At 45.4% G+C, this 11,168-nt stretch overlaps 1 protein-coding gene across 1 annotated transcript in view; it reads right to left on the bottom strand.

Moving 5' to 3' along the window:
• The window catches only part of LOC142578856 (cytochrome P450 2A4-like), a 34,860-nt gene extending 32,541 nt beyond the window's left edge, over nucleotides 1–2,319 (bottom strand). Inside the window, exon 1 of the mRNA XM_075688493.1 lies at nucleotides 2,226–2,319. Within this exon, the coding sequence (XP_075544608.1) occupies nucleotides 2,226–2,261 (36 nt within the window). The 5' untranslated portion in view covers nucleotides 2,262–2,319. The remainder of the gene's footprint in view (nucleotides 1–2,225) is intronic.
• Between the last annotated feature and the right edge of the window lie 8,849 nt (nucleotides 2,320–11,168).

The raw sequence follows: 11,168 nt of genomic DNA, 5'->3' as shown, positions 1-11,168 counted from the left end.
ATCGGCCGCCCTCTAGTCGGCAGGAAATGAAGCACGGCAGAATGCCCAGCTCCTGTGATTGCAAAGACAGCCTCATTGTAATAAATAAGTTATGCGTCTAGGAGGTATATTTACAGCAGCATGGAATAAATAGGTACCATTTGCTGTTCCATTGCCTTATTCCTTAGAGAACAGAGCCGGTCACCGGCACATCTCTTAACGCAGCAAAGATGGATATGTATATATAAGTCGATTCAGTTTTTTTTATGCGCTGTTAAGTGGTTAGACGACGTTGTAAACTCGTATCACAACAAAATTCATCGAAATAGTCATAGAAAGTAATCGTTTTAATAATATGCAGAAACCATCAACAATTACTGTCTAAGTGAGCGAAGCGTCTCGTCCTTCCACAGTTTGGGCTACCTTACGCCGGTATTGACCTTCTCGTCTTTTGGCTAAAACAACTTCACATGCTGCGTCACTCTTCATCGATCCAGGAGGCCCTTCATATGGAGCCATCTGTGTTGCGTTACACAACGCGACAAGACAAGCCATTGAGATGCGCCCTTACTGCCATGACCGAGCGTGGGTACGGCGTAATCACTGAAGCAACCAGTCAATCGGTGCCGCGCTCTACGCATAGCTTCCTCCTCTACGCACCACCCAATTTACAGCCTACTCTCTCCTGTCCTGTATTCCTGACGGGTTGGATGAGCTCGCTCAGATGCCTTCACTGCCAGACAGATGAGACCCTAACTCCCATTTTTCTAGAATACTCAGCTCACAACGCCGCAAGGAGTCGTATATGCTGCGTACTTACCGACGCCTCAGTTAAAATTGTGACAGCGGGCTTTCAAGACCCTCTGTTCCCTTCAAGGCCACAGGCATTGCGCAGTCGGACTTCCCAGGCTGTAGTCGAGTTTATGGAGGGCATTGACATTTCTTCCGCGTCCAGGTCCACGTTGCCCGTAGACTCTCCTCAAATCACGTAGAGGCGCGAACATTAACTCTTCCCGTTCGTGTTGTCTCGTGCGCCTGGTCATGCGCTGCAATTGTCTTTACCCTTCTCCTCCAATGCTTTATTTTCTTCCTTCCCCGTTCCGTTCTCTCGACACATGTCGACAGTTCTGAGTTGAAAATTTTAGCACAGCAAACAACCCCTCCCCCCTTTCTTCCGATGACCTGACGAGCCCCCACCCCCCTCGAGGCTACCTCCGCCAGTGGTGATTGGCTCTGGCAGAAAATTTTAGTGCCGTTGTGTTCACATTGCGAGTTATAATTGACGATTGCGTCGTCGATCACATGGCCGACATTGTTAGTCTGCGTCACGTGAACAATTAACAGACCTATACAAGGATGCGCGTGGACGCCACTTTTGCACGTTCCAGGCCCTGCGTAAATCATTTGACATGCCATTCGGAAGTTCTAATGCTCGCGACAGCTAAGCGACTAGATAAGGAAGTTGTTGCACCTGCATAGAAGGCTGCTGTACGAATTACTGAGCTGGAGGTACGCTCGTAAACGTGGGTGCGCACACATTAAAGGCAGGCCTGATGGAAGCTGAATGATATGACACATAACTGTATTTAAACCTTCCCCCATTAGCACGCGCTCGTGTGACACGGTCCTCTTGCCCACGTCGACCTCGGTCGGCGGCGCTGAGTGCTGGTGGTAAAAATCCGCTTAACGAAAAAGCGTTTTGCATTAGGAACTGGAGGAGGAGCCGGCCTATATCCGCAGCTGAGTGTTACGCTGTTAATGATGATGAGAGGAAACTTTAGTATCCAAACCTTGTGACACAGAGTTCATTGAAGTCTTATGTCAATGATGTCATTAATCGCTTATGTCTGTTCTTGCTTTTTCATTTTTGTCCTGTGCGATACTTTTTCTTTACCTCCTCTGCCCGGTATATTTTGCATTCCCTTAAGATAGTGCCCTTCTTCGTCTGCTTTACGTAATGCCCTTTCGGGCCGTGTAAGGTACTTTGAATAAATAAATAAATAAATAAATAAATAAATAAATAAATAATGATATACGCCAGTGTACGAAACGTGCGAGTGGGCCCAACATGGTCGATTGTTGAGAAGATGAATTTTTGTATGTGTGCTGGGGCTCATCTCTTGCAAATATATACTAACGTAAATTTTTGTTTTACAAAATTTTCTTCTCATTCTCTCATCTCGCAGTGCCTTACTGTAGCCGAGTCGCCGCTGTGCAAGCAATCAGAATAGGCCCCTGAACCTTACCTGGAATAATTTGATCGGAGCAGAGGTCAGGTCCATGCTGCCGTTGCTCGTGATCAGATGAAAGTGAGCGCTATGTCGGTGGATTCAAAGCTAACTCGTCTAGCTGAACCAAGGCCAGATAATGAACAGGAATACGTCACTATGTAATTAAAGAAGCTGGCCTCTTTGCATGGCCTAAGCATCGCCGATAAGATTGTGATGCTAGTCCTGCTTGAGAGGAAAGGTAAATAGTGCATGTGCAACATTCAAGCATGTTGTAAAGTGACGTCAGCCGCAATCAGACTGCCTTGCAAGCGCTGACGGCACTTGTGTTTATCGTTTGATATCCTTCCCTTGTTCTCCCTTTCCCATTTCCCCCTCTCTGTTCCGCATATACACGCTCCGAGACGGAAGCAATAAAGATTCATGTTCCAACCTTCGAACGGCGTGCTATCGTATTGATTAAGACACGCCACGTGTGTCGTAACTATGTAACAAAGTATCTTTCCTCTCGATTGATCCCCAGCGTTCCGCTTTCTGCGAACACATAAGTTTCATTCAAGAGAACACTTCACCGAAGTGCCTGCTTCCAGTATTACGCATAGCTTTTATTGTTAGTGTTACACTCGACACTATAGAGATGGTCTTTGCCTTCAAGACATACCTTGGAATTTAATGAGAGCATCGTTCCGGGCAAGTTGTTAATCCATTACTCAAGTAATATTGCGGAACAAAAAACGACACGGACGTAAGAGAAGAAGACACACCAAACGCAAGCTTTCAACTAAGTTTATTGTACCACTGAATCGGTTTTGTACATGTGAAGCAATGTAGACTGCGCATGCGCTTACATGAAAACGAACTGCGCATTCGTATAACAGAGTTACGAGTCATGTGATGCCGCCTCCAAGAAACTTTGTTCTTTTTATGTGAGAGCCAGTGAAGGGACACTAACACACTTATCACCCAATTTTGCAATCATCTGCGCTTCAGTTATTTCACGGATGAGCTGCGTCCTGCCACAGGACACAATCGTGCATTCGTCCTCGATACGTTTGCAGCCATGATCGCGAAAATGGATCGACAAGAGCCCACCGGTGCCATTTTTGTACGTTGTTGCGGTGTTCGCAGAGCCGATCATTGAGATATTTGTTCCTATAAGAAAGCGGGAGGTTGTAAACCACCCGGTGGACACACTCGACGAACTTTTTGCGGTGACTCTTTATGCACTTATCGGACGGTACGGCATTTGGATCCGTCAACCTCCAAAGCTTGCCTTACATGCACGGGATATCCCATAACTTGAAAAAGATGGCCTAAAGGGCGAATGTAAGAGTTCTTTTTCTGCTCCCAACAAGCTCGGCAAGCTTTGCAGGTTGACGGATCCAAATGCCGTCCCGTCGGATAAGTGCAGAAAGCATCACCGCAAAAAGTTCGTCGAGTGTGTCCACAGGTTGATTTACAATCTTCCGCTTTCATGTGGGAAGACCAGCCAGCAAAGCGCCTCGACCACCTTGGTGTGCGCGAGCAAACATTGGTTTACGCCATGGCGCTATAAGAGGGCTCTGCTTCGCTATCTGCTGTGTAGAAAATGACCGTTTCATGGTTCAATGACATCTCTGAGTGCTCAATATTTATTCTCAGCATAAGACAAAAAATGACAGAATTAGAATGGTTGCACGGAAAATAGCTCTGCGCGTGTTGCACGCACAGATGTAACAACTCTTGGTGCTGGTTCCTGTTTAGACATCGTTCGTGCTCTAGCGTTCGCGCTTTGATGGCGTTTTATATATTTTTTTCTTTCCGTTTTTGTTGTTGTTTGAGTAACAATCTTGGTGTTTGAGATGACCCTATGCCGTAGCCTACCTAACTTCCCCATTTCTACTTCTAAAATAAAAGAAATAAACATTTTACACCCAGCTTTTTACTTGATACCAGTTCCACTGATAATCTCTCATGCCAGTATTTCTCAAAATGAGCTGCATGTTTCGCGATATTTATTTTTTCTTTAAATATAAAACAACTACAAAAAAACAAAGAAAAACAAAATCATGGCACCGGTGCTTTGACCATGCAAGCATCGCTCCGTGTTAACTTCCGCACCCTCACACGGCCACGATACACCACGTAAATGTTGCAACAGCAAGGCTTAGCAACAACATTTGTTTATTTACTTCATACTGTCGTCTCAAGCTCCAAGCAGGGTGGGCAGTACGAAGGAAAATAAAACAGCAATACACAACAAAACGCACAACAGCAACGTAGGTACAATATACTAAGTAAAACTTGATTTGGGCCTAGTTGGTACATAATTCTGAACGTAAACTTACAGCGCAAACACCTAAAACGGACCACAAAAAGAAAGATACGACACACACTAGTGACAGTGTGTGTCGTATCTTCCTCTTTGTGGTCCGTCTTAAGTGCTTGTGCTGTAAGTTTAAGTTCACGATAATACTAAGTCGCAATTTGTTCATCTGCTTAAGTGAGACAATTCGATTTCTGTGTGGTCATTGAAAAAAAAATTGTAGATGGCCATGGCCATATTGGGTTAGGTGCACCTTAGTGGCAGTCGGACCTCGGCGTTGGTGTACTTTAGGTTAACTTTAGGCGAACGCAATGCACGAACCGAACTCAGAGGCAACTGCTTTCCATTAATTAGCCGGTTAAATATCATGTCACCATGTTGTGTGTGACGTCATTAGTGAGGTCACTACTTCTGATTACTAATTCCGGGTTTTGCTGGAATTTCGCCACAGTCGTGCTCTCATGGCAGGTCTCTAATATCTACAATTTCTGCTTTGCAGTGCGTTAATCAGGGATTTCTAATTAATTCTAATTATTTCAGACACTTCGGTAACTCAATTAGTAACTAAACTTATGCTCTGATATCATATGCATAACAAAACCCATGAATTTTGTACTGTACTACTTTTTTTCTTTTCCTTCTTTCTCTTTTTTTCCTTTTACTTCTTTTTTTTTTCACGATTCGCCTTGGTGTCGCATTCACCAACCGTTATAGACATATGATAGGTGCCAGTGATACTAGCCCAAACTGTGAATACTGTGAGGTACCAGAAACACTTGAACATACATTTTGCGTGTGTCCCGCGTACGCGCAAGAACGACAGCAACTTGTCTCTTCCATTGCAACGATCCATAAGAGACCGCCATCAGACGAGTTTCTTTTCGGACCTTGGCCTAATGCAAACAGCACAGCCCTGGTAACAAATGCCGCTATAGCTTTTCTCCAAGCCACTGGACTGGATGCACGGCTTTAGAGATGCCACAGCTCTGTGAATTTGTATACACCCATCTCTTCCTTATACCATCATCATTCATCAGGCCTTTCTCTCCCCGTCCCTTTTCCCCTGTGTAGAGTAGCAGGCCAAAGCAAATTATAACTCAGGCCGACCTCTCTGCCTTACTGTAAATAAATTTCTCTCTGTCTATCTCTACTTTCCTTTATTCTTTTTGTTTTCCATTTTTATCTCCTCCGCGATCGTCTCTGGAGGTGAACCGGAAAGGCTGTGCAAGAAACAAAAGTGTCACTCGATGCTCTTTCCACTAAAAAGAAAACGCTGACAGGACAACGCAAATAGGAAGTGCATCAGTAAGGTAGCAGGCACATTGGGCGTGATAAGAGACGAGGCAAGCGTACTTCATATGTAGTACACATCAAGACTGTATAATCAGCAGCCGCACTTTATAAAAATTGCTTTTATCTTATCCGATGCGCCAAGATGTCGATCGCGAAGAACGGCGCTGCGACAGCGTGTGATGCAATGCGAAAGCGTGAGGAGAGTGGAAAAATCGTAATGCGATTAGGACTGTGAATTTTGAGTCACAACTGCACGACATAATTGCAAAAATCATGAGCAAATTAGCACCTTGCTAACAACCATTTGAACAAGAAAAGTGAAAAAAAAGAAATGAGAAGAACATAAACGTACACATTGCCTGAGTGCCCGGAAATTAAACAAATTCATAAAGGTGGTTACTGCTTATAAAACCAAGAACGCTTGAGCAGATAAGCTTGCTGTTCGATGTGCGGCATTCTTAATACACCTAATCGTGAACACCACGGAGAGGCAGTCAATGGAGGGCCTGCTGCTTCTGGGCGGCTAATAAAAGGAACATTTAATTTGACATGTAGAGTTCTCTACTGCTTCCCTGGAACATAAGCTTGCACCTCTACAGTACTGATCGCCGTCATTGTCCCCTTCCTCATGGCAGCCATATACTCAACAGCTTTCATCCACTTTAGTCGTAGAAAGTTGCTCCACTGCGTCTTTCATGTCGAATGGTCGTTGCACAAATCACGCCACCGCTGAGCCCAAAAATAAATTGCCACTTCGCTTCTCTAACTTTTCCCTTTCCTCCTTGGAAGACAGCGTAGAACTCGGGGCAACTTATGCCGTGCAGAAGGAACGTACCGTCGAGCGCTGGAGAGCACTGGCGGGAGCTCCCTATGCTGGCGTAATCAAAGGCCCGGCCAGTGGTGTTGCAGGCGTCACACCTAAATAGTGCACGAGTTGAGGCCGGCGGAAGTTGTCAGCGCTAGGCGGCGCCCATTGAAATGTGAGAGACCTTTCGCTCGACATTTGGTGCCCGTTCCGCCCAGACCTGTGCATATACAGTAGCTCAGCTCTGTAAAGCTCCGAGCATTGTGCGCAAGCGCACAACGCTCAGGTCAGCAGTGGAAGGCAGAACGCTATCCTCATTCAGGCACCGATGCGATTGAGCGCAGCGTTGACAGTACGTCAACGTCGGTTTGTGCTTTTTGTAGTGAAATGCACTCCGCGTCTTTGGAGACCCTCTAACGCTTCGCACTTGTGCAGCGCATCTGCCATGGATAGGGAAGGCACGGCTATGCTGACGCCAACGGCGACGCCACGAACGTGCCTCGAGCTTCCCTACAATTGCTATCGCAAAATTTGGAGGACGCTTAAGCTTCGCTTTTAAGAGTGGAACGTGATAGCATTCAAAGATCCCTTACTGCTTCTCGCGCTTCCCGGCAACTGCAGCTTATGCAACCGTAATGTTTACCGGAAAACGCTGGCGACGAGCGCTATGTACGACGTCGAGCTTCCTGGTAGAAACGTGGCTTCTTGCGTGGTCCGCGGATGCGCGCAGGCGAGCGCCGTCTGGATGGTGATGCACGGAACCGGGCGCGCCGCTCTGTAGATGGTAGAAACGCTGTAAAAGGGGTTTGTGTTTGAGTTTCCGCGTAACAGAATGATATTTTCTCGCATCTTCAAATTCTAATCCGACGCTATCATGTCTGTAGGTTGTGTGTAAGTCATACTTTAGGATTTTTCTGACGCATTTTACTTTGAGAAATGCAGTTAGTTCCGTAACGCCTCTGCGCTACACTGAGGGCCTCGGGGTTCGGTACACGTGGTTCGGAAAGATATTTCGCTGACAAGGCGGATTTTCTGCGTCACGGAGGCCCTTGATGCTATCGCGTTAATAAACACACTGCGTGACAAAGGTGGCTTTTGCGAAACCTTGTTGAGTTCGGTTTGCATGCTTATCAGTCCTTGCGGCGTTGCTTACTACTATGAACCAACACATGCTCTATGGATTCACGATAGCATAAATGGGAGCACATTGTCATTCGACAGCGCGAGCCCTGTCCGCAATGAAGGTTTATTCTCGGGCTCCGCGTGCCGATTATTTTTGCAGGCTCTGGTACAAGGCACTGCTTCCCTTTTTATATAGTAAAAGGGCAAGCAGTTTTCTTTTCGTGTGCTGCATTTAATGTGCTCTTAAGGAATATTTTCCTGCCTTGCTTAAACGCTTTCGTGCTCTGAACAACGGACATGATACGTACGTTGGTTCCTTACACGGAGGTGTATACATGTAATATTGGGTGGTATTTTCTTAGGATGTTTTTTAAGGTTGGGGTAGTTCTTTTCAGCAGAAAGGAACTATCCCCAAGTTGCCCTCGATAGAGCTTTTGATGCCGCGTCAAGATTGGAGAGACAGTCGTAATTGGCGAAGAGAAAGCCCACATTAGAATCTGACAGACCGCCGGCCTTTATAACAAAATATTCTAATGCACTCCCAAACACAAACAACATCCTAAATACCACCCAATATTATCAAGTAACGAGCGTCTGCGAAAAGCGTTCCCGGATGTACCCAGGGTTACCTATCGCCGAAACACGAACTTCAAAGACATGTTAGTGCACGCAAAAGTCAGCCAATAGCATTTGTCGCCCTAGGTGCAAAACCTGCAGGCACCTTCAAAGTGACTTTAAAATTAAAAGCACCGCAAATAGTTATACACATGAAGTCAAATCTAGCTTCACTTGTACAAGTTCGGATGTGATTTATATGCTTGAATGTTCCTTCTGTAAGAAAAAATATATCGGTGAAACAGGACAATCAATGAACGTCAGATTAAACGGATATCGCGCGGACACAGCTAAAAAGCTTCCCAAAGCCGTCGCCGAGCATTTCAGCCAACCAGGTCATAGCTTTGATGAACTTAAACTTTACATCTTACTGTCAAATTTCCGTTCTGAACGAGAAAGAAAATACAGAGAATCATACCTTATCCATAAGTTCAAGACATTGCAGCCAATAGGCATAAACGTTTGAAAGGGAACTTTAGAATCTATTCGCTATGCTAAACTTCAAGCTATAGGCAACAACGCTTCGTTTGATTTCTTGGCGTATCCCCCCCTTTTTTTTCCTTGCCATCCCTTTTCTTTTTTTCTTCTTTTTTTTCTTTGTCAGCCGGCGTGTCAGACGTCCTTGACACGCCGGCTAATGCGCGTGCATTGACAGACAGGGGGGGAGGGTGCCCTGGCTTTGACCTTGTACACAGGGTTCCTTTAGTCTCAATTCGACACGCTAACACATTTTCCCTCGTTTCCGCGTCCTCTCGCCTCACACCCTCTCCCCATTCGAAGAACCCCACCTATATATAATGAAACTCCCTATAATCTCAGACATGACCCAATCTCTATACCGCTTACTCGCACGAACTACGGTAAACAGGCATTAGACTTTCAAATATCAACCTTACTAAACAATAATCCCACAATCCTAGAACAATTACAAACTTCGAAATCAAGCTTGAGGTTCAAGAAATCTGTTAAAACGTATTTTCTTCGCTGCTTTATTGTATAAATTCCTTATGTACCACAATGTCATTGTTTTGTTTTCCTTTTTAACATGTTCTGATTGAGATTCGAATTATTATACGCTTTTGATATGTTATCATATTTCGAAAATTGTAACACTTGTTGTGCTGTTGTTTGCTTCAGAGTGTCAGCATGCTTTGGGTGCTGCAGCCTTTGTCAGGCAAGAATACTGCCTTTTGCTGCAGCACCTGAGACATCTGTATGTCTCAAGCAACAAATAAATGAAATGAAAATGAAAATGAAATTTATACTGTGGCGAGGAAAGCATACGTCGCCTTGAAGAAGACAAGTCCACTTGTCGAACCGTTGGCTCCTGCATTCACCTTGTTCACGTTTTGCTCATCGTCTTGAATCTCCATCACCCGCATTCGCCGTCTTTTCTCTGTATGAGCGAAGTTATAGACACACTTCAACAAAAAATTGACGACCCAGAAAACTGCAGTAGGCGATCTAACCTACTTATCTGTGGCCTAAAGGAAAGAAAACGATGAAACTAGCGAGTCGTTAGAGCAAACTGTGAACAAAGACATTATCGAAGACACCCTGGGACTAGAAAATGTTGCCATCGAGCGTATACATAGGGTTGGGAAACGCGCCACAGATAAAACTTGACCGGTAATAATGAAGTTACTTGACTACAGAGAAAAAGTAGCAATCTTAAGCCGAGGTTTCAAGCTACAAATAACTGACTACTCAATCGGTGAAGACTTCTCTAAAAGAGTAAGGGACATACGGAAGAAACATTGGGATAGTGCAAAATCATACCGTGAAAAAAAGGAAGAAGTATCACTTTCATTTGACAAGCTTTACAATAACAAACGCGCATATATTTGGGACGAAAAGAAGGACAATGTACCGATGGGAAAAAACGACACAGAAACAAACCGCCGAATAACCCGCCGAGCCGCACAAGCGGCACAAGCCGCACAATCAAAAGATTAACATTGATGAATGTAAACGCCCGCAGTGTCCTAAATAAAACAGAAGCCTTGGAAAGCCTTCTAGTCGACTACGAGCCCGATATTGTAGCCATCACGGAAACATGGCTATCACCCGCTATATTCGACCACTTGATTGCTCTGCCAAACTACACAATCATCCGAAAAGACCAACCTTCACGGGGCGGAGGAGTGGCCTTACTGATAAAAAAGTGTCTTCACTTTGTCCTTCTTCCTGAGGTGGACAATGCTGAAGCCATTTTCTGCAAACTTTTGTGCGACGGGATGTCAATTGTAACCGGTTGCGTTTATCGGAGCCCTTCCTCTGTGTAGCATAGCCATGGCGTGCTCGCAGTAACGCCAAACCAGTGAGGCATCAGCGTAGTCAGTAGGACAAAATGAACGTTTATTCAAAGGTGTAGAGCGGATTTATAAGTAGCCGAGTGGCAGGAAGATAGGAAGGAGCACGTGTTAGTAGTGATAGCTCGAACTCTGAAGGATCGCCGGTTGAGGCGATAAAAGGTGCACGCACTTCGAAAACACGTGAAGTTGCAACATTCCTTCCTCCTCAGAAATGAAAGCATTGCACTGGCTTGCGTTCTCTCGTTGAGCGTCTAAGAGTTTGTTGGTCGACACCTCTATGCAACGGGGCCACCAGAATATGTGGTGCCGCAAAATCTGGAGAACGGGTGCTATTTGGAATGCGCCGAGCAGTTATGCCTTCATCCGGGTTCACAGTTTCTGGCTGCTGTAGTTGTGTTGCTTGGTCTGGCTCACTGCGATGTGTGGTGGTTGTAGTTACTGTTGGTTTATCCCCTGGTGCTTCTTGTCGCGGGCGGACCCGGTCCACGTGCCGCTGGACGACTCCA

The sequence above is a fragment of the Dermacentor variabilis genome, chromosome 4 (assembly GCF_050947875.1).
Source record: "Dermacentor variabilis isolate Ectoservices chromosome 4, ASM5094787v1, whole genome shotgun sequence".
Lineage (NCBI taxonomy): Eukaryota > Metazoa > Arthropoda > Arachnida > Ixodida > Ixodidae > Dermacentor > Dermacentor variabilis.
Note: the sequence above shows the minus strand (reverse complement) of the source record. Positions and strands in the feature narration are given on the sequence as shown.